This window comes from Pavona decussata, unplaced genomic scaffold (assembly GCF_977016875.1).
Source record: "Pavona decussata unplaced genomic scaffold, jaPavDecu1.1 SCAFFOLD_9, whole genome shotgun sequence".
NCBI lineage: Eukaryota > Metazoa > Cnidaria > Anthozoa > Scleractinia > Agariciidae > Pavona > Pavona decussata.
Window position 1 is genome coordinate 3,492,513 of NW_028145432.1, and position 24,261 is coordinate 3,516,773.

Consider the following 24,261-nt stretch of genomic DNA (forward strand, 5'->3'; position numbering starts at 1 on the left):
ATTCTTCTTATTTGATTTATGCAGGTCACGCAAAGTGTTTACAACATTCTTTCCACTCGAGGTTACACTTTTGAATGCCGAGGTTTAGTGGCTGTGAAAGGTAAAGGCAAAATGGTCACTTATTGGATGATTGGTAAAGAAGGAGACCAGTGAACTGTAAAGTACCAGTAAAGTACCATGCTACTACCAGCTGCTATCATCTCTGGTTTTCCTGCGAGCTAACTGTAACGTCATCGAGCATTTCTTCGTGCCACCACAAAATGAAAATGAGTTTGGTTGACATTTGTTCGGTGATATTTGTAAGGATAATGTAAATAACTATTAAACCATTTAGTTTGGTGTTGGCGTAGGAGACAATGTTCAAAAATATGTAGGGGACCATAGCACATGAGAACTTGTTGCCAGCTCCACTCCAGTAATGCTCGGTGGTGTCCTCTGGCTGCTCAGCATGTAGTTGTTGTTTCATATTGTAAATTTTTACTATTTAAGTCACGTTGCAAACTGAACAATGTAAAGAGACCATTTATATGTGTGAAAGGATCTTGACGTTTTTAATACGTTGAATGTGCTGGATGAGACTAAAGTGATAGTTAATTCATCGCAGCGTGTAGGAGCCTCTGTAGATAAATTTATAATATAGATAAATTAGTCATTTTATTAGTTAGTCACTTCTTTTAAGCTTTACTTCATGTCAACTCAACACGTTTCTTGTCCTTTTATGTACAGTTTAAATATTTTAGTTTGGTACTTAATTTATTTTTTGCAGAGTTCAATCAGATGCTGTTTTTGAACATATCTTTCCAAAGAATTTTGTGATTGCAGATTTGAGTAGCGGCATCTACCGATTTCAAAAAATTAAAGTTTTAATATATCAAATTAGTCTCTGACTCCCAAATACGTATTACCATAAGGAAAAGATAAGTCCAACTTCAGCTCGTCTCTTATTTGTAACTGTGGGTTTGAACTTGTTCTAACCCAAATCGTACGCGTACATAGGAGAAACAATCGATCGACACGTAAGTTTTAAGCTATGCATTGCTTGCGTATATTGGAAGTTTTAAGTTGATTTGCAAAATATTGTCCATACTCTTGGAACTAGTTAGCAGGGCGGCGTTTGAAGACTTTTTTCAGATCAACTTGTTTGTTATTTATGATGAGCTTACGATTACTGTACCTTTTGTTTTCTTAAACAAAGACAACATCGACAGCCAGTAAACAATAGACCATTTCTGAGTTGCTTTGAACCTCATTATGAGAGCGAGGCTAAGTGCAAAGTTTTTGTCATGAAAATTGGTTTTCATTCATATTCAAACAAAACTAATTTTCATATGAAAAGTTTTGCACTTAGCCTCGCTTTCATAGTGAGGTTCACAGCAACTCGGAAATGGCCTATTTCAGACGCGAAACATGTTAGTTAAAATATAAGTTTTTTGACCGGCTTCTCTCTGAAGTTTCAGAAGTGACATGAAATTAACAACTTTCAGGTCGTGTTCGATGTGTTTGTTGGAAACTTTCGTGGGAGATGTCATTTGTGACTTTATGACTTTATGCTAATTAGGATGAAGTATGAAGAAGAGCTTCTTCTTCACTTTGGTGCTAAGCTCATGGTTGAAATTTCTCTTGTATCATCACGCTCTTTCCATTTCTAGTAACAATTTTGTAGCTCATTATTTAAGCTGAAGTAGGCGATTTGATACACACTTCAGAAGCCGTATTATTTACACTTATTCACTTACACTGGAGGTGAATAATTGTTTTAGTATACAACAAAGTAGTATATAGCTAGCCCCCAATAATAATAGTAATAGTATTAATAATAATAATAATAATAATAATAATAATAATAATAATAATAATAATAATAATAATAATAATAATAATAGTAAACATGGCAGCTTTCGCTGGAAAACCAGTGACTTCTCAGCCTGACAAATTGTCGACAGAACTCGCGCGCGAAATCCAGGGTAATGCGGGAGTAATCTCGTACCCAGATCTTCACATTTCCAAAACTGCAGAGTGAGATCTGGGTACGAGATTAATGCGGGAGGTGAACAGCAAATACTGTCCGGAGTTTGAGTATCCAATCAGAGCGAGCGAAACGCATTATCCACTGGTTTGGTATGTACTCAATACTCAATACTTACTCTTCAGTTGTTAACAATAAAGAGAGATGTCGAGTGAACAGTAAACAAAATCCTTCAGGTCGAAAGACTGACCGAAAAATGAGCAGTTCGCTGCTCAGAAGATTGGAACTGCTTCAGCCAGATATACCAGTAACCCAGAAGGGGATTTATGTACAACTCTCCGATTAATTTTGTAACGCACTTTATCGGCTTAATTATAAATGAAGCTGAATACGCGGCTTACCTTACTTCTCGTCGAAAGAATCATGCGGTTGAATTGAAACCATGCGGACACTGTATATTAAACAATTATCCAGCGAAATCGCGCGGAATAACGCCTGATACGGCTTAGGCTAAAATCAGGCGACATTCCACAAGATTGAGTAGGATAATTGTTTTCCTATTCAACATATTGACACAAGTCTCTATTTGTTACATTCTTCTCCCCGACAAACGAAATTACTTACATCGCAGAATATCTGTGTACCGACGACAAATATTCAGCACGCCATGACAGTGTGTTGAATAATAGGCTGATATTCGTTCTCCGTCTTTGTACCACCTACTGTATTTTGTCCAAAGAAAGTGCGTGGAAATTTTCGGTGGGTTGTAACAAGCTGCTGACTATTAGAACATAGAAACATCACAACAGACGGTTTTGGAAAATTTCGGAAGTGAGTAACTTTTTTCTACTCGTTGTCCATGGTAAAATTAACCAAGAAAATTTTTTTCTGTTTCATAAGAGCATTTCCACGGTTGTTGTGAGGGCGAGGAAAACCTAGCTCAAAATAATGTTCTTTCTGTTCGGAATTACGGTAATGTGGCGATTTCGAAATTTGAAATATAATTCGCATTCAGGTAGAGTGATTTTATAGTAACGCAACCCTAGTTTTCTGTGATTTTAAGGCAGCTTTCGACTGCGTTGAAAATTGAGTAATTGAAGAAATAACCAATTCTATTATGTAAATGTAGAAATTGATTGAGTATTAATATATTGACAAAAGAATACTGCCTTGTAAATATGTGTGAAACGAACAAGCTTTTTTCATTGAAGACCTGGGGGCTGGAACAGAATGGCAAAACCATGTAATGCACGAGATTGATGCGCATCAAAAATGTGTATGTTAAACTGATCTTGATATATTCCTTCAAGCTCATTTTGACATGTTCAAATAAAAGATTAAAACTCAATTTCTTGTGTTGCTCTTTAGGAATATTGAAGTTTTATAAAGTTACTGTTTTTAGCGAGGGCTGGTAAAAAAAAAACGTGCCAGGGAAGAAACCTCGTAGTTCAAGGTTGGGGGAGAGGTAAATTAATGACGGCAGGATTGTGCGATTTCAATCCATAGTTTAAGGACGGTGCTTCCTTTCGCAAATGTTCTGGGAACCTCGGGATGGTCCGAGAAAGTCGCGTTTCCTGCTAAAACAAAGAGTTTTTTACGCGCTCTATAACTACACTGGAAAAGAAAAGCAGATCTTGGCAGGGGGTATATATTGGAATCCAAAATGAAAATTAAAGGTAACCAGGCATATTCCATACATTATTTTGCATTTGAACGCGACTTTTTAGAATTACTGTTTAATTATCTCTGAAAAATGCGTGGCTACCTCCAATTTTCTTTTAGGATTCGAATAGCCCTTGCTAAGATCTGCCTTTCCCGCATAGTCATAAACTGCTCAAAAATACTCTCGTAGTAGCAGGCACCGTCCTTAGTTTGCCAGGGCCCAACGATACACAGAGTAGTTTTAACTATAAAATTACAGGCAAAGTACGTGATGCAGTAATTCTCTGCAGTGCAAACCTGCGGTCCTTTTATAGTGGGAGATTCTCATGTTACGGAAGAATCCAAGTTTTTTTCCCGGAACAGAAGCTGTGCACATGTTCCTCACGGAAGAGGAAATCAGGACAGAAACATTTCTGTTTTCTCGGAACATTAAGCTATAGTTTAATTGCATCTGAAGCTCCAAGAATACCATCCACAAGTTTCAGTCTTCCTTCCAAATCAGTGCCTTTATAAGTCTTGGAAATCTTTGCTTTTCCAACAAAATGTTTTATAAAAATTCGCAGGCTTTGACGGAGAGAAGCGAGGTCTGGCATAGCAGAAATTCTTTCAAACACGTTTCTGAAAAAAAAAAAAAAAAAGAGTCAAAGGAAAAAAAGTAACGAGACAAACAAGCAACCAAATAAAAATAAAAGAAACAATAACAAAGATATATTGAAGTTACTGGCTTTTTGTGGCCCAATTATAGACATAATGTTTAGCGTTAATGAAAGGCGTCAGGCAAGACACAGCAAGATAAAAGTACAATTTACAAAGTTGTCCTTGTGGCTACTCTAGTAAGTAGCTGACCAGCTCTAGTTAGAAGTGTTTCCGACCATCATTAGGAAAGCCCGTTTGAATTGCGATACAAACGCTGTAATTGAAAGCTCTGTAATTGAAAACTTTTGGGAATCACCAACTGGACTTTTCCTTTGTTTCTAAGCTCTCCTAAGCAACCACTCAAAGTTTCTGCTTGGTATAAGTCAACGTTTTAATAAAAGTATAAACAACTTGCGATAAGGAGCTGGGTGGGGGACGGTAAGGGGTGGTAAGACGTCACGGAATCCAACATGGCGGCCACAATAAAATCCAATGCATCTCCACTTTTAAAAGTAAGATTTGAAATTTAGACACCAATTCCAACAATATAACGATTTGTTGTAACAGTGGAGGTATCTTATGGGAAAAATAATTCCACTGTTTGAAACAATCCAACAATTTTCAAAGCCTTAGACTATGGTATAAATGTCTCTGGTTGTTAACCTGATTGGTCAACGAAGTCGAGATGTTATTGGTCGTTTATCAGTAAGCCGTGATGTTATTGGCTGTGAAGACTGTAAAAAGTGATTGGTGCGTTTCGATCCGTTTTTTGTTAGTCAAAAGTCCGTGGGTCTATTGTTTGTCTGTTTTGTTGATGTTATCAACAAGTCGTTTGTATGGTGCAAGTAGTTTAAGGAAACGGTTGACTGGGGTTTCTTCTGAGTTGGTAAACCAGCTTTCCATAGAAGCCTGGCAGTCGCAGCATTTGATCTTGTAAACTGCTCCCTGTCTGCGGTTCGGTTCGTCTTTGTCCTTTACTTTCGTCAGTAGTTGTCGTAAAGTGGTTATAGGTTTGTGAGCTACACGGATGTTGTAGGGTTGTAGAATCCGTGCGATAGTCTCAGAAGCGCCCCTTACGTAAGGTATAGTTATAGTAGTTACGGGAGTCGCGTCGTTGTTTGTGACGTTAGGTTCAGTGTTCTTGTAAGTGTTACGTCTAACAAAGTCCTTGTTATAGTTGTTCTTGTTGAAAACGTTGTCTAAGTAGTTGTTTTCGTCTTTGAGACTGTTAGTTGTGCTCGTCTTGTCAAGGTCTGTATAGTCGTTGCTTTGTGCGAAGGAGGGTTGTAGGATGACTGGTCCAATAGTCTGTCAGTAGGTGTTGGTTTTCTGTAAACCGTAGTACGTTGTTGTTGTTGTCATGGATAACTAAGCAGTCTAGAAAAGGTATTTTACCATTTTCTTCGATCTCCTTAGTAAACTGTGTGTCAGCGCTCTTTCCGTTAAGGTGTTCGTGCGTGAAAATCGTCGATTTCGTCTTTGTGTACTGCTGTAAAGGTGTCGTCTACGTATCGTAACCAGAGCGGTAGTGTCCGTTTGTAGGTTGCTAGGGCTTGTTCCTCGATGTTCTGCATGAAAATTTATGCTACAACAACGGAAACTGTCGAGTCCAAAGATGTTCTGTGTAACTGTTTGCAGTGCTTGCCGTTGTAGAGTACTGCAAGTGGACGTTAGGCGGAGGTTCAGTACTAATCCAAAGCTTTGTGCTAAAAGCTTTCGTTACTGACCAGCCTCTCTTGTTTTAGCGCGTGGTCGCTACAAGAGCCCATACTCGTCACTGTCTTGTAGTCAGTTACTAGCCCTAGTTAAAAGCACTTTTTCGAATTGCCGAGGGGGGGGGGGGGGGGGGGGGTCTAACAACAGCTTCGACTGTATTTCGGTTTTACCATGCAAATGAACACAATTGCACCAGACATTTATTAGCCGTGCTTGATACTTGCTTCAGAAAAACTCACCTTGTTACATCTATTGAATATTTCAGTAGAAGATGATGAAGTAGTTGGGTAAACAGCCGAATAGAGGGCTTGTCGAGCTCCACAAAGTTTACAACCTACAAATACAAAATCACCATAGTTTTCAATAAAAACAAAAATGACAACAAGAACGACAACAAAAACTACTAAACAATAGGCCATTTCGGAGTTGCCTTGAACCTCATTACGAAAGCGAGGCTACGTGTAAAGCTCAACAACGGTGGCAATAATACTGAAAATTCAGCTCTTTGTCAGACGCTAGTCATTGAAGAGTGGTTCTTTCCGTCAGTTTTCTACCGAGAAATGATTGTCAGTTCGTCGAGACACGAGCAGACTAGTTGCTCCTGTGTCGTCTTTACAATTGTAGCATCATGGATAAAGACAATCGATCACAAAATCTAATGTAGTTTTTCATAATCTATTTTCCGCAATTTGTTGTTGTCCGGATTTGTCCAATAACAATTTCATAGGCTGTCTGTTTGTTGGTTAGGATGTCCAGGAAAAGTGTCCACCCGTCTTTGTGTATTGAGTGGAAGTTGTCGCTAACAAGGTGCAAACACAGTAGGAATGTTTGCAGGGACTTTTGGAAGAATCTCTGCAAGTTCAAATTAAATTGTAATTATGTTTTAACCAAGAATGGCTTACCTTAAGAATGGCTAGAGATAAAGCTCTGGAGGCGATCAGGTGAGAGATTAGGTGTGATAGATTATCGACACTGTGTGTAGCCAAGTCATTAACAACTTTGAACTTGTCCCAGAATGAATACTGAAAAGTCACCTAAAATAAACAAGTTGCAAATGCATCATCTGAATACGTTCAAGTCGCTGGTTTTTGTCTATAAAGGGTAAGAGAATTGTGATGCTTAGTACCAAATGCATTGATGATACAAGTGAGATTGTTGTAAACCCTTTTACGCCGCACGCGAATGACTGAATTTGGTCCACAGCAGCCCACGCCATCCGTGACGAGCAGGCGCAATTTCAAACCGCAAAAAACGAGCTTCTTCAAGCCAGGCTACAGAAAACGAATTACGTTTAACTGATTGAACAATGATTTCGCAGGTGCAAACCGAAATGGTAGGCAGCCAAGTGGGATACTAATTTGTTATTTAATTACTGTGTTGATTCTGTTAAATAAATCGATCGAAAAAGATCGCTAAACTGGAGAAAGAGGTGGCAAGACGCTGCTGTTTTCGGAGTGCCGTGTTGTTCCTTGGTGAAGTTGAAAATAAGATTGTTTAATGCTAACGTTCAAATTTGGAGACGATCGGAGGATACCAAAATAATCGCCTGGATGATTTTTGAAAATGGCTATTATGATGGATAAGTCGGGTTGAAACTGAAAGAAAAAAAACTTTCAAGTGAAGAAGTCATGAAACGAGCAAGTTTGTATTTTCAGAATTGAATTTTCAGACAGGTTGTTGCGGCACACACACTGCACCTGTTCAGCATAACAAACAGTAACTTCAGGGGTAAGGAAAAAAAGATAACACAAGAAAGTCTAACACATTCAATCCAATATATATTTAATTTACAACTCTAAAGTCTGTCCGCAAACTGACAAATAAAATAACTAATTTATTTTGCTTTAAGTTTTAGAAGAAACGTTTTAAAATACTGATATACTGGAGAAACGCTTTAGTTTCGTTTGAGAATCACTTAGCCCTAAGAAACTACAGAATGTTTGGAACGATCCAAAAACTACGTGAAGACCTATCAAATTTTATTTCTCTATAAATTAGAAGAACCAGTCAAAATTTACCTGATAACTCCGACTGTATTCACAAAACTTCTGGCCAAGATAAGCGTAATAAGGATTGTATGTCTTCTCCTAAAACAAATAAACATAAATAAGATATAACAGCATATGTGAAATACTACTACATATCACATGGAACTAACAACCATCAGAAACGAGTAAGCAAACAATGAACTTGTTCAGTGTACCTGCAGACAGCAGTCTATAAGCACATGAATTACTTCTCGGGTTTGAACATCTCTTAAATTCAATCTCAGCAGCTTTTCAAATGCATCAACATAATCCTGCAAATACCAAGCAATAGATTATGCAACTATCATCGGCCGTCCCTTCAGGGGGACCCCGGGGAAGGGAGGGGACTTTAGTGTAAAGTTCCCTCTCGAAAGTGCTAATTTCCTCCCCTTGGAAGGGAGCATAGCACAATCAAAGTTGAGAAATTGCCCCTCCTAGAGAGTCATCACAGAAAAACTGCAGTTCCACAGCTCACGTATATGACATTGGATCATTGGATGTCATTGGATGGATTTCCATGACAGCAACTCAGCTGACAGAATCCGCCATCGTCGAGCTCTCCACAACAATTGTGGCACAAGATGAGCCCAGGATGACCAGGAAACGTCATGTACAGTGGTCTGTTTCCCCTTCATTTACAACAACTACAACATGATATGTAACATGGCTTCTTGTTTTACAAAGCCCCCTATTTTCTCCTTAAGGTAAGGCACAGGAAAACAAACCTCCCTAATTTCCTCCTCCTTTATAGACAAATTATCAATCAAATCTCGCTATAAGCTCTCACAAAAAGGTCTATAACCTACAGCCGATGACTGATGCATTAATAAAGTCAACAAATAAGTAATGTTACTGCAGCCGTAAGTACACTATGTAACGTTATAATTCTAGTGGCGTTTAAATTCAACGTCATAACGGACAAGGGAATACTTTACTACTTGTGTAGTATCTTTCCTAGCCCCCCAGTGACGAAGAAAAATGCCCAACAAATATCTGCGAGTATTAACCTGTTCCAGGCTCTCGGTGTACCACGGGAGACGCGGAGGAGCGAGCGAAAGGAACGAAAACGAGAGGGATTGGGAAGAATCCCTTTCCCCCCCCCCCCCCCCACCTACTCTCCTTCAGGCTAGGCTGTAAAACCGTAGTGCAAGGGGCAGAATAGTGTATTTATTATTCCAATACATTTGAGCGGTGATTTGGTTACAAGGCTTCGCAGTAAACCAGTCAAACTGGATCCTGCACTGCGATACGCTGTGGTAAAATGACGTAGCAGTGGAATAACAAAACTAGCTTTTTACATGTGACATAGAAGTGCCAATTGAGTTTGCTTACCTCGCTGGTCATTATAACAAGAAATACATTCTTTCTGACATCAGTGTTCATGCGTTGTTTGCGCGCCAATTCTAACAGCTTGGAGTTGTCCCTTTGAACAGAACCTGCCGCTTGAGACTCGCTTTCACATCTTGATAATGATGATGAGCCTGTAATCCACCAGCGTCCTACAAATGATAGCAAACACTCTTTCTTTAAGTAGCTCCTCTGAAGATTACTCTGCGCCTTTCTATTTTGCGTCATAAAGTCTATCTGGTTATATTTGAGCTTTGAAAATTCTGTTGTCTTTCCTCGAACCCGACCTTCCTTCTCTTTTAGTAATATTGCCATCTTACTGCACCAAATGTTTCCTCACTAGCTATTTAATGAAATACGCTTATAGCATTTAGATCTAAGTAATCAGTCATGCATCCCAAAAGTAGCGCTTGGATAGACACCACCTGGAAAACGGAAACAAGGAAGACTGAAAACAACTTGGTGTAGAACTGTTGAGGCTGTGATGACTGAGCTATGAAGCACAACGCCTCGCTCAAAGTAGGGTTAAGTGGCATAAACACATCATTAACTTATGTCCCTTTCAGGACGAAGAGGAGTAAGCAAGTAACTACGAAAGTAAGCAAGTAAGCAATATCTGAGCAATAACTACAAATGCAAGGTTGTACAGGTGTCAATCAATCAATCAATCAATCAATCAATCAATCAATCAATCAATCAATCAATCAATCAACCAATCAATCAATCAAGCAATCGAATCAAACAATTAATCGAGTCAATCAAACTTTGAATAATGAGGGTAGCATTAGATAGCAGAACCTGTGGCCCTCATAATATAAACTAAAACTCAAAAGATAAAAAAGACTTCCCAAAACTGTAAGTAGGTTACTACAATTTACAAAAATACAACAACTAACACTTAGGACAATAAGAAACGAAAATCCCTAAAAGATATGCTGAATGTAATATCATGAACCAAACGTAACTTAAAAGAGTGACTCTGTGGGCTGCATGAAATGTTTCTCAAATGATGAGAAACTATGATAAGGTACTGAGTCGTGAAACTTACAGCAGTTTATAACAGGAATCTGCTGGGCAAGGCTAAACCTGACACGTGTGAAGGAAACACGCTTGAATAACTAGCACGATTCTGCTTTGGAATGTTTACCAAATAAGTTGTTAGTGCGTATGTTTCAAATACATCGTAAATACAAAAAATGCATTGCACAGTCTCACCTCACTGTTTACCTAGTGTTTTCATTCATATGGTGATACGAACGACAACAAAAAATCTTAAATTGGTCGAGTTTTAAAAACCACTTCTACAGACAAGTGATGTTTTTTGTTAAAACTCACCTTTTTTCTCTGCTTTAAGCAAGTCTTCTAATGATATTTTAAGCTGGGTACTGGCCGCCTGGCCTGAAACATATTATATCAAGATTAAAACCAAATAACGTTACAGCAACGACGCCAAATTTGGAGTTTACATTTCATAAAACCCATAATACAACAACCCTGACTTGCCTTAACTCTGAGAGAAATCCTGTGTGATTAAACAGTGATTTCAAAAGTATTTTGGAGCGGTGTTGTTTTAATCTATTTTCAGGTAAAGATTGACCAATCAGTAATTTTTGGTCCCACAAATATGTCGGGTGTACAGTGAAGCGAGCTATCGATCAATATGGACTGGCTCATTTCAAACACCTTACCTGATTCTCTAATGACTGGTCGCAAAACTTTCCTAAGATGTTCTATCCTTGAAGGATCATAGCCTGGTATCTTCCTCAGATTGTTGTTGCGGAGATTGGAAATGATCTCCAACATGAAGCGAACTCTGGAGCTGGGAAGAAGGTGAACAAAATAAGAAACGACTCCCTGTTCCTCTGTGTGATTGGTGACTGATAATACAGCTGAACTAGCTTGTATTCCTCTCTGCCGCTACAAATGTTTAAGCTTATCCTTTGTTGTTCGAGCTTTAACAGTACATGTAGATTCTTTCCTAAGCCATTGTATTTTACTGAACTGCAAGGTTCTATCTAAAGACAACACATTTGAGCCCTCTGTCAGAGGTGACCCTTAGCATGCTAAATTTTTAACAAAAATCCCCGCAAAATTTATACTATAAAGTGCATTTTCGAGCATTGTGATGTTAACTTGCAACCAAATTACCTAAAATATAAAGATATAAAACATAAACAAAAGTTCTCTTTGAAATTGAAGGTAAATTTTAGCGGACTCGTCTTTTTACTTTATTTTATACTTTTTTTTTTCTTTTTTTCTTTCTGTTTGGTAGGTTTGTGGACCTTTGCAATTAAGTTTTAAACAAAGTGAAAATTTATTCAACAAAGAAGTGATTGAGAGGGGCAAAATCCTCGGGGTTTTGGACAAAACTCGAACAAACTTTCTTCGATTTCACTCATTTACTTCCAAGCTCTTTTCTTCCTTCACTGGTTGATTGTAAGAAACAATCCCACATCACCAAAACTAATGATGTCACAAGTGAAACAACCTTCATCCCCAAAACCTGCATAAGTCCGTCGCAAACAGGCTGACTAATATAAGATGCAACAGTTGGTTGGTGTAAGAGCCTTACTTGCCGGTGAGGTTGGGTGCAGAGGCTGCTTTTGCTTGAATTTGAAGGATAATCTCCTAAATTGGATCCAAGATAAAACACAGCATAAACACAGTAAGGTTCAAACTCTTACAAACTGGTCTGAGATTTGTCAATAACTCAGTTGAAAACAACGACAAAAGGCACCACAAAGGAATGTAAATGTTCAAACAAGAATATTTAGAATTTGATCGCGAAAAGAAAGAAAAAAAGGATATTCAAAATTGCTCATTACATGTAATTGAGAAGTTCACAAGTTGTGACCAATTTTTTTCTTGTAGTTGTAGTTCAACTAAGATTAAGCAGCTAACAGGTAAATGACATGAATGAGAGTTTCTTTCTTATTATTGAATAGATTTACGTCAAATACAACTGAAAAAGATACTTGTAAATTGCAGGAGTAAGTTGAATCCATTTCAAAATAGTATTCAACTGATTTCCATTGTAAACTATTTTTAAACTAGACCTTCATGCAAGTGTGTTACACAGCCACCCAATTATGGATGTCTGAAGCCAACAAGTTAAAAATATGCGTAATTAAATGAATGTGATGGAATATTTTAAGCCCAGTGAATAAATAAGAATGATGTATTATTCTAGAAAGTGACACAGGCATACTCGGAAAAAAGAAATCCAAGTGCTCCCATCAGGAGTTGAATCTAACATCTTCTGATTACTAGTTCGGATGCTCTACTACTGAGCTACAGGAGACTCATGGGAGCTAAGGCCATGTTCATAGGACAAACATCCTGCATACTGCTGTGTCATCACTGAGTCATACTGTACATTATACTAAGTTAAAAAATATTTGTTACCAATCAGGTACAAAATAGAATGTTCTGATGCTAGGGAACAAGATGATTATAATGGAAAGGTACATGTTCATTTGCCAAGTAACATAACACATGATGTGCACCTTTAAGGAAGCTGGATCATCTCTTCTGATTTCAGCTCCAGTACCTGTGCAGTAAAAGAAATCATCCATATCTTCAATGATAAGCTGCCTATATACAACCCAGAGACACGAGACACCATTATTTTGTAACACATGCTAAACTTTGTCAGTGCTACACTCCAACCTTTGACTTTAATGCAATCAAATTCATCCATTTCAATTTTGTTTTAATTCAAGTAGTTTTCTTAATGGACTTATATTCCCTAGGGTAAAGTCCCACCTGACACACATACTCACTCCCATTCATGCTTGTGCAAATGACTGAGCAATGTCCAGAAGTTGAGAATAAATACAATACATAAGAACAATCTTACAAACTTACTTTTTAGTAGTAACAAGAGAAGTTCAATATCTTGCCCAGTAAATGCATCCACCAGCCGGCGAATGATGTCATAAACAAGACAACAGTGTATAATCTGTAGAGTAAAAGTTAATTAAGAAAAACTCTTCCTGACACAAAAAAGGAATATTTTAAATTTCTCAATAAAATTATGTTGTGCTTGAAACACAAAGGAACTCTTGAGAATCAAATATTAATAACAGTTACTGTTTTCTTATATTGTATGACAACAAGCAAGATTTTAGGGAGAGGCTTCACAGATTCAGGACATCAGGCTCAATTGACACTACTAACTAAAGATGGTCACTTACTTTAAAGTTGTAAAGGTGTGCAAACAAAGCCACTACATTCACACACTCTTTTCCTTGTCCATAACTGTCTTTTTCATGATCATGCAAATCATCAAACACTTTTGCAAGCCTTTCAACAAAGAACGCACCTAAAATGGTGACGTGGAACTTATAAATAATAAGGTGAATACAGTCAAACTACGTCCTGGGTCACTACTAGTCAGAATTAGATTAATTGAGTGTTCAAAGTTATGTTGAATGAAGAATTACATCTTACAATTCACTGTTTAATTTAAACTCGAGAAGTTTCTACGACAATTTGGAATCTGGCAAGACAAAATGAGCATCCAACATTTAACAATTATTCGCCGAAGGCGAAGTAAATATTCACCACCAATATTTACTGAGCCTGAGGCGAATAATTGTTTTAGTATAATTACTCAGGTGATTATCAGAGAAAAACAAGTCACCGTCCGAAAAATGTCGATTTTGTTTGTTTGTTTCAAATCGTCACGCGTCAATGAACAGAGACACGCAGTCTGCCGATCACATGCTCAATCGAAATCACATGCACAATCGATAAACTGCACACGGCCTCGAGCAGAATGTCAGTATTCTTTAACTGCCGCTTCATTGAGACGAAGCTCTGACTTCTGTGAATGAATGTTGGGTTTCTCCAACCCGTTTACCAAAATAGATGGAGATGAACCAGGCTGTTTGGTGTAAAACTCGAGCCGGGATCACAAGTGTTAGCGATAGCATTTTATTACACAATTTCTTGTTGACATGATGGCTTTGGCGGTTAACGGACGTTTATAAATTGCCCTCGGAGATAAGCTGCTTCAGGTAGGAATTAAGTCATTTGTTGGCTTCACTAAACAAGTACACGGTTGTCGCAGATGAAAATATTTTGTTGTGAGGCAGTGACTTTAGATGGTGGTCGAGAGCCGCTTGAACCGACAACAAACTAGTTTTCAGATTATAAAAACTGTTTTCTTTTCTCGTCACTGAAACGTAAAACTTACAGAGACATTTATTCATCTTGTTTTTTTCCATGCTTTCAAATTCTGTCTTAAACCCGTTTTGTTTGTGAAATCATTCTGTTAATAAAGAAAATCTTGCTGGAATTTAACTTAATTTGTTGTCTTCATTTTAAGTCAACGAGATCGACAACATGCAATTTACAAGGGTTTTTTATTACAATTAGCAAAATTTTCATCTCTTGCCTTCGAAAAGTATTACCTCGGACTTAGCTGCATCTTTAGTGCCTTTCAGAATTGCATTTTCTTTCATCCTATTTACTTCTTTTTCAGAAAAGTCAACAAATAGCTAAGCGACCATTTTGAAAGTTAGTGCTCCCGCTATAATCACCTCGCGCGAGGTGATTATAGCAGGATATGACGCAATCCTCGACCAATCAGATCAACAGAATCTCTATAATCACCTAAGTAATTATACTAAACATGTATATACATGAAAAAACCTTTGGTAAAGAGTTTCAATGCATGAGGATTTTTTCTCATGAGTTTGAGCAACAAAACAGCAAACTGTCCTTACATGACAAGCATGATTCTCATAACCAAAATATACACAATTCCTGATCTTAACTTGCCTAGCTCTTGTTATTTCCATGTCATACATGACCAGCGGTAGACAGTTTCAGTCAAAAATCAAGCCAAAAAGTTAGTTAAAACAAAACTATCTTAATGTTTTGAGCCATGTTTGGTTCTCACTCTTTGCTTACTGTAAAAAGTTATGGGCAAAGTGTAACTTATCGTAATGTCAGATTCCTTCTTTATGTGTTTCACTTTTTTCTTGTTTAAATTATTGAGATATTCATAAGGTTGTGTTTGACTCACCAACTTCAACTCCAACATGACTTGTAAGAATTGCTAGTAACATGACATGTTCCATTAAAAGTTTATCCGGCATCAGTGACACAGAAACACACAAGTCCATGATTAGATCAGTTAGAATCTCGTTCATATCTGGTGAGAAATTAATGATGCCAGCCATGTAACTAAGATAGCAATACAAGTCTGCAACACCAGGCCCTTCTTAGGAAACAATTCAAAGGTTGCTAGAAAAATGTAATGATAAATTAATAAATAAAAATAAATAAATGGGAATTTACAGTGGTTGTTCATCCACTGTTTCCTGATTGAATTGGAATTTTGAAAGGTCAGTTAGGTTTACTAGATGCCAAAGAGCTCCAGTGGGGAGTATCAATTTTCAAAAAGGTTTACCTCAACTGAAACAAAAGAAGTATTAGTGCATTGCTTCTCTGTGGTTAAAGTTGTTACATTTAAATATAGAGATAGAGATAAACACTTCTACTTGCCAATACTTTAATCTTTACACTTCTAATCTTGTTTGTGGGAAGAAAATATTGTATATTTTTCAAGAAAGAAAAAACTACCACTAAAGCTTAATGTAACCAGGAATATAGTGGGGAAATACCAAAATTACCATGCTCACAAAAATTAGTTGATAAATGGGAGAGTTTTTAATAGATTCTCAGAAATTGTGTCAGGGCTTTTGTCACCAGTCACTGCTACACTACTGCTTTGTGAAATGTTTTGTAAAAGAAAGATTGAATAAGGTCTGTCTGAAAATAACAAAACACTTACTTCTTGAAAAAATGTTCAGCTTTGAGAAACCCTTAGCTAGCACCTGGGATGCTACGGGGACTCCAGGTATACCAGACCATGTTCAGCAATACTTTGAAACTCTATCTACTAGACACCCAGAACACCTACCAGTACCATAACTATCCAATAAACACTAAAACACACAGACTAAATAATGACCTCAAAGTTTTATTCATACTGGTTCATTTTTTTTTTATCAAGCCCAGGCTTATTCGACATACTTGATCAGCTTTCTGGTAAATTATACCCTACTGTAGACCACTGATCTCTATACCCTATCACAGACTTGAATGCTTGAAAGCAGTGGCACATCACCATATACCGGGGGCACCCCTACTGCGACCTGGCACTTACATGTAGGTGACTGCAGCTACTTCATAACAATTTAATGTTCGACTCACAGTACTGTATCTCCCAGCAGACTCTGATGATTCACTCAAAAGATGGTGGACAAGATAAATGGGCTACTCCTTAAAAGGTTTTATTGCACCACATGCTGGTAACATGTGTAACAGATAAACTGGACAAAGGCTCTGAAAAGATAGTTTGAAATATATTACTTGTCTGACATACCATTTCTGCTGTTGTGAATAAAAAGGTTTTCTATTTCACTGCTGATGACAGACATATTTCCTTCACTAAGCCTGCCAAACAACAAACAAATAAAAATAGCAATTAGTAAAACAATAATAATTATATCCTTTCTGTTTAAAAGCATAAATTAATAGCAGCTGTATTAGAAGTTGTATTAGTATCAGCCGACTTGTGTGGAGTGATGTCACCCTAAGCAGTCTCTTGACCTTTTACCCATCAATCACTGTGAATCAGTGATTTGTCCAAACAATCTATTAGATAAAAAGAAGAATCCAACAAGCCAACTGAAATCTTCACAAAACACCTTTTGAATATGAAAGAATACATAAGAATGTAAACAATATTTTTTTTGCCTGATTAAACATAATAACAATTTATTTAAATAATTAATGTACATGTACCTGAAGTTAAAATTATCTTTGTTAAAATTTTTGCAATTTTTAAAGATGAGATTTCTTTGGATCCACATATGTAGGTTCATAAATAAATAATAATCATCTACTAATTACAATAATTATTATTAATAATATTGTAACTGTAGATTAATAATAATTACAGGACACTTGACTTCCATCTAATTTTCAGGTGCAAACCCTTTAAGAGTTGACAGAAAATGTTTGCTAAGTTTTCTTAGTAGTAAATGGTTTCATGTACTGTACATGTACATACCTGTTTAGTAGACCTTTCATCTGCCGTTTTATTCTGTTTAAGTGCTCACGCTGAACTTCAGATGATTGCTGCTCCCTCAAATGAGGAGGAACATACTTCTGTAAATTAAGGTTTTGATTATTTTCTGCTTTTATGCAAATATTGTCATCATCATCATCATCATCATCATCATCATCATCATCATCATCATCATTGTCACCATCATTAACATCACCAGCCTCACAGTCATCATCATCGTTATTATATCCATTATCATCATTGTCATAGTCATTGTTATCATCATCATCATCATGTTCATCATCATACTCCTTGTCTTTCTCATCATAAGCAAGAACCTCATTCTCAGTTTTATCATCATAAATCAAGTCTCTCTCTTCCTCTTGAATATCGCTCTCATCAGCACTATGTTCCTCTTCACTACAGCTTTGTTCATCCATGTCTTGCTCCTCTACTTTTCTCTGATTTGCCTTTAAAAACAAGAATCAAAGTGAGAAAAAATGCAAGTGAATTAATGTTGTTAGGAAAGATGAGTAAAGTAAAGGGTATTGACATGTGATCAAGAATGCACCGGTACCTTGTTATCAACTAACATCTTTGGTCTTAATTCAGACTCCTCTTCACTATCACTGCTTCTTGTCATCATTTGAGGATCGCAAACCTCCAACAAATCTTGTTAAGAGTTTGTTAAGGTACATGTATCACAGGAACAAGAATAAAAAAGTGAAAAATGATAGCAAGCTACAACTTTGTGTAGTGAAACAACATACATTCTTGAGACACAAAAATTCAAGTTTACAAAAGCTTCAATGTAACAATTTTACTACACGTGTAAAAAACATTTACGTTGTGTCTGTTTGTTTTCTTAAGATACAGTCAAGGCCCTCAGTGCTGAATTGATTTGGAATTTTCTTTTTCTTGTCTAGTCTCAGAAGTCTTCCCAGTTTCTTAATCTCTTTGTCCTCTTTCTTGTTGTCTTCCAGAAGTTTTTTCCTGTTGTCATCTTGTGTTTCGGTTGCTTCCTGTAAAATAAATATTGAGCAAATATAAATAAATGAAAAAGGAATAAATAGATGGACGGACAAATCAATGAATAAATGAATGGACGCACAAAAAAAAAATGAATAGATGGATGAATAATAAACATATAATAAAGCATAAAATAATTAAACTTGACATGATTTAACTACATTTTCATCCTCTGATATGAACCTCTCACAGGAGTAGTAACTGGCTGCTGGCCCCCACCCCACCACCAGGTAAACAAAGTTTAGCACCATAAAACGTACCAACCTGCATGACGAGGAGTGTGATCACATTTCCAATATTTTGACTATAGCATGACACAATGATATGTTATAATACTAAGTGATGACTCAACCATTTTGTCAGCAGCTCTTGACAAGTATTGATGTCATGTTTAACAAACGATATGGTTTTCTGCAGGGTATAGTCAGTAGTGCATGCACTGAATACATCGCAAGTTTGCTTATAGCGATAGCTACCATAAGATCACAATTTATTGAACATCGGAAATAACTTTTAGTTAATCAACAACTCTTGTTTGAGCTGGGCCGTAGGTTTTCTTAGCGCGATACTCCAGAAGTACATGGGACTGACTTCTTAGTAGAGCACTTCGTCACCCACTTCCCCATTTTCAGCCACACCAAGTTGTTGTTTTTGTTGTGTCAGTATGTAATTAATTATGGGATCTTTACCAAACACGAGGAAGTTGATTAAGTAGCAGATCATTGCCTGGAACAAATATTTAAGGATGCTACAAGGCCCCTTTTATGGGAACAGAGATGGAAGGAAGAAGCTGTGATCTTTTGTGTTTGGTTATCAAGTGAAATGGTTTCTCATATCTGTCATGGGTATTTTAGTTTGGCTGAACAAAAACTGGACATCCAAGATGAGTCATCATCAAGGAAACAGAAACAAAATGAACAAGGATATTATTACAACCAAAATGTCACCATAGTGGCAGCTGGTTAAAAGATACTGTACCTTAGATTTTCTCTTCTTTTTCTTTTTTGCTCCTGTAGCAAGTTTGCTATCCATGATTTTCTTTGACGAATCCTTGTTGTTTGCATTCTGTTTAGGAGGATCATTAGCGGCTTTGGAAACCTGGCAAAGTTCAAAATAAAAGAGTATTTATTTATTTATTCTTTTGGTTTCTGCTGACTAGCTCCAAGCAAACCTTAAAATGTTGCCTGAGGTGACAGCTAATTCAAAGGGAACATGGGGAGTGGAAGGGAAATCGCATTCCCATCGGCTCAAAGACAAACTGTATGCTTTTCTATGGACAAGATGAAAAGTGGATGGCACACAAATTTGCCAAAGTTCCAAGGTGTACAAGCTGATCACTGTACACACACTTCCAAAGTCCAAGCCATAATGTTACCCTAGGGAGGTAGTTTCGTTTTCCCTAAAGAGTTAAACTGTTTTGAGGCATGACATGTGGCAATTCTTTTCCAATTGAAAAAGCCACTTGAGTTGGGTACATCAATACTGAATGATACAGTAAATTATAATAAATTTATTATAAGTAATAATTTCTGGCAGTCAAGACAAGGTAAATACAATGTAATGTTAACACCAAGAGTAAGTAGTGTAGGACTATTGTACATAGTTTCAATTATTTTGCTGTGAAAAAATAATGACAGAGGTTTAACTTTCGAGGAACATCAAGATATTTATTATGCAACTCTTAACTTCACTGCAATTCACACAACACAACAACTCTCACACACAGAACATGCTCTACACAAAGTCTACGGAAATACTAGCATTAAAGACTGTCAATCATTGTTCCCATGTTTTTTGGGTGCTACGGTCAACATGCAATAGTCACGTCAATAATCCTCTCTCCTCCGCAGAGGTTCGATGGGGCGTTATTTGTATCCGCTGAACGAAGTGAGTGCAGGCGCAAAAGCTGAGCGGGTTGACTTGGCGGCGAACCTCTGCCAGAAGCATGTCGTTTTCTTGTACATCGATTGATTTCTCGCTCATCTCTAAATTTGACAGTTTCATTCTTGGCGGAAGTCAGCATTTACTTTGTCTCTACAGTTTGCAGTCGTTAATTTTAAGGTGAGATTTCACAATTTCTACAAAAAAGCAAAATCGTTTGTATTCAAAGCCCCCCTTGAAACCCGTGGAGAGTGGACTTAGTACATTTTGCTTCGTGAAAGTCAACAATAGTCACGAACAAATAATTGCTTTTTCTGGGCTCAAAAGGCCTTTTGGCCTTTTATAACCTTATTTTAAAGACAGTTGTTTCATCACAGTACATAACAAGCTTCCCGTGAGAACTAAATGCTAATTAAATCAGCGAAAGATCATTATAACTTCTTCTGATTAAACTTGTTTACAAGATAAAAATATCAAGTTTGGTCGTTTCGGAGTATAGAAAAAAAATACGCTTTAATTAAAACATTAAGCTCACTTGCTCTAGTCTCTTTTAAGACCGAATCGACAGTTTTTGTTTGGTCATTTCTTTGCATGCACTCTTTTATCTCCACACGATCGCCGCTCGTGTAACTTGAATTTCATTCTTGTAGTGATGATTCAAGGCATCACAGCAAAATAAAAGCGTTTTCTAAACAGTCATCATGAGATAAACAAACTTTCCCCGATTTCTAAGCATGTAGGTAAGTTTTCGTGAGTAAATCTCCCACATCGCGCAACATGACAATTTCACAAACACCCGCCATTTTCATGACAGAAGTACGCACACCACCCTAGTTACAAAATGACTCCCCCGGATCGCAGCCATATTGGGCGTGGTTTCTGGCAGAGGCTCCCGCCGTCGCCTTCCACGGAATTTTACGCCTGCACTCCCTTTTCTCAGCGGAGCCTCTGCGGAGGAGAGAGTCAATAATCCTGGCCGCCAGAATTTAGTCTCCTAGCAAAGCATCATGGCATATCTTTGAATGCTGGCTGATTAAGGCTTGCAGACGGGACAACACAGTTTCTCCTGGGTGAGCCACTCTTCCCAGAATTAACACACAGTACACCACCCACAACTTCCATAAGCTCAAACTGGGCCCATATTGCTCTTGAAGTACTGCTTAAGGAATGTTACAACTGCTGACAAATTGGCTTCTCCCTTTCCTTCAGACACTGCTTCAGCACTGGTCAAATAATATTTAAGTCAATTCATTATGCAAGTAATAGATCACATTCGTATTCTTGGCATTGAACTGGATCTAGCTTGCAATGGAGGCTCTTTTGGGGGAATATATTAAAAACATTTGCATGTAAAGACTCCCCTGCGTAAGCCTTGTGTGGAAGTTACTTCCAGTTCAATGTGGAGGATATGAATACGGTATATCAAGGATATATACCTGCCCCTTCTTCTTGCAGAAGAAAGCAACCTTTTTTGCTTTTTTCTGAACTCTGGCTTGTCTTCTTTGCTCTCTCCTGCTTGGCACTTTTTTCTTCTTTTTTCCTTAACACAAGATTAATATAATATATGCATGAATAATTATTTTTATATGAGGTATGAGGAAGTTATGTTTATTTTTGTCATCCTTTGGGGCTGTTATTAAGCTTTAAAGATGCTGGCTGCACAAGGAAAGTAGCCACTCATAAACTAAATTTACTCATTTTCCTGGCCAGTTGTTTACTGTGGTAGCCAGCTTTAATAGCTGGCTCCTAGCTGCTACGAAAACAATATTCCTGATCTTTATGTTATAATTCTGCATGCCGCATCCTGTTCAATCAAGTGGACAAATTACTTGTTTTCGGTTGTGCTTATTTCCATTAGTATGTATTTTTTTTTTGTTGTTGTTGTTTATAAGTCCACTTTGTCTAAGTGGAATATAATTCAGCTATTTTTGGTACAAATAAAAATAGCCCCATACTTAATTATACTGTGCTGGAAAGAGCTGCACTTTCAGTTTCACCACTGATAACTGAACATGATGGTCTGCAATGCATTATGAAAAGTGAAAAAGGATCATTAATGGCGGGAATGTGGAAAATGAACAGCTGAAGTCTGGCTTGCAAACTTATTTTGAGAACACTCACCATTCAGGCCAAGTAACTTTAGATCGGTTTTTCACTAGCCCCAAAACAGCTTTGCTCAAGGACACATTGCAGACCCAATTGTTTTCAGATACTACATAATTATATGGAAAACTAATTCAAAGGCAAAGCTGGATGTCAATTCCACAATTTGAGAAGAAATATCTCAGTGATTCTTCCATTTATACATGTACTAGTGGCAATGGTAGCAGAAAAGTCTTTAATGGACAAAATGTTTAACAATCAACTGTAAGCAGGGCTTGAACAATTGATGAAACCAATGATCGGAAAATCAATCGATCAATCGATGACAATCGATGCCTTGCTAGTTAATTGGCATCGATTGGCATCGGCCAATCGATGACCAATCGATAATCACACAAAAGTGGTCGCAACTCATTGATTGTCATCGATTGGTGTTAAAAAATTTTTTTGGTATTCCACACGTTCCAGCATGTACGTATACGCGCTCGCAGTACGCACAAATGTTTCAGATTTCAATTTGTTCACCGGATTGTTTGTATGCAGATGCGACTGGAGACGAGTGAGCTCTGAATGGTGGGTGATGTAATTATACTGAATTGTAATAAAATAAACCAGAATAAACGTGACTAGGCTTCGGTAATCATTTTATTACTTCTTTATCACAACAAAGGTGCATAAAGTAAACAGGGTAAAAATGAATAAAGTTCACTGCATGCAGGCTTAAATGGGTGAGCCGTATAGTAAAAGCTGGAAAAAAAAGAGACCATATCAAGAAACTTAGCTGCGTGGGAAAAAGCCAACAACACAACATGTACAGCCTCTGTCCGAAACACTGTTACCGCCGGTCACAAGAGAACTATAGGCCACAGTTTGGACTCAGATTCTTTTTGTAAATCTTGACTGAAAATAAAACGCATCAAAAATGAGAACCAATCGATGACAATCGATGTCAATTAACTGATCGATTGGCATTGATAATCGATAAAAATTGATAATCGATGAAATCGATAATCACAAAAACCCCGTGCATCGATTGTTCATCGATTATCAATATCAATCGATTAATTGGCATCGATTGTCATCGATTGATCGATTGATTTTCCGATCATCGGTTCATCGATTGTTCAAGCCCTGCTGTAAGATACTGGTTCGCACTGTGTTTGAATTTGTGCATTTCACGAAACCTTTGGGTGATGAAATTGTTAATATAACCCAGACTCAGGACAACTCATACTCGCCAAGCCGGGCGGGTGATATATGATTTGAACTCGCCCGACAGAATCACACTCGCATTGGAGAGGAAGTAAGTGCTAATTTCAAACCCTGCACTGTTCAATTAAACCAACGCACGTGTCAGATCCTAGGCAAACGTGTGACGTTGAAATATTTACCATTTACTATGGTGTAACATTTGAGTCGAATTTTGATTATTTTGCTGTAACGCATGGTATTACTAACATCTAAGGACAGATATATGTGATTCTAAAGCGATTACTATCGTTCAAAATGAAAAAAATTAAGCATTTAACAAGCTTAAGTTCAGCAACAACAACAAAATACCCTCGAAACAAAACCGTTTTTGTCTACGTTTTCGTCCCCAAACATACCTATTGTTGCTGTTAAGTCCCTATCATCAGACTCTTGCCCTTTAGGCACCTTCAGGAACTGTCCTTTGGCTCGAATATGGAAGAATTCATCCGATTTTTCTCCTTTTCTCTTTGGAGGCCGACGTTCCGCCATTTTGATTTTCGTCGGTTTGGCCGTTGGAGGACTGGTGTCCTTGTGCCGAGTTCCTCTCTGTCAATGTT

At 37.5% G+C, this 24,261-nt stretch overlaps 2 protein-coding genes across 2 annotated transcripts in view; one reads left to right on the forward strand and one right to left on the reverse strand.

Moving 5' to 3' along the window:
• The window catches only part of LOC146488606 (adenylate cyclase type 5-like), a 30,976-nt gene extending 27,662 nt beyond the window's left edge, over positions 1-3,314 (forward strand). Inside the window, 1 exon segment of the mRNA XM_085118848.1 lies at positions 25-3,314. Coding sequence (XP_084974974.1) covers positions 25-153 — 129 coding nt within the window. The 3' untranslated portion in view covers positions 154-3,314.
• Positions 3,244-24,256, reverse strand: LOC146488607 (nucleolar MIF4G domain-containing protein 1-like). The gene is made up of 20 exons (XM_085118827.1): positions 24,061-24,256; positions 21,787-21,890; positions 19,448-19,567; positions 18,315-18,462; positions 18,018-18,112; positions 17,444-17,910; positions 16,754-16,824; positions 15,389-15,517; positions 13,551-13,678; positions 13,222-13,315; positions 12,861-12,904; positions 11,927-11,982; positions 11,043-11,173; positions 10,690-10,752; positions 9,340-9,506; positions 8,184-8,279; positions 7,999-8,067; positions 6,883-7,014; positions 6,220-6,314; positions 3,244-4,246 (listed from the first exon to the last, which is right to left on the reverse strand). The coding sequence occupies exons 1-20, from the start codon at positions 24,191-24,193 to the stop codon at positions 4,063-4,065; spliced, it is 2,526 nt and encodes an 841-aa protein (XP_084974953.1). The 5' UTR covers positions 24,194-24,256; the 3' UTR covers positions 3,244-4,062.
• Positions 24,257-24,261: the final 5 nt, after the last annotated feature.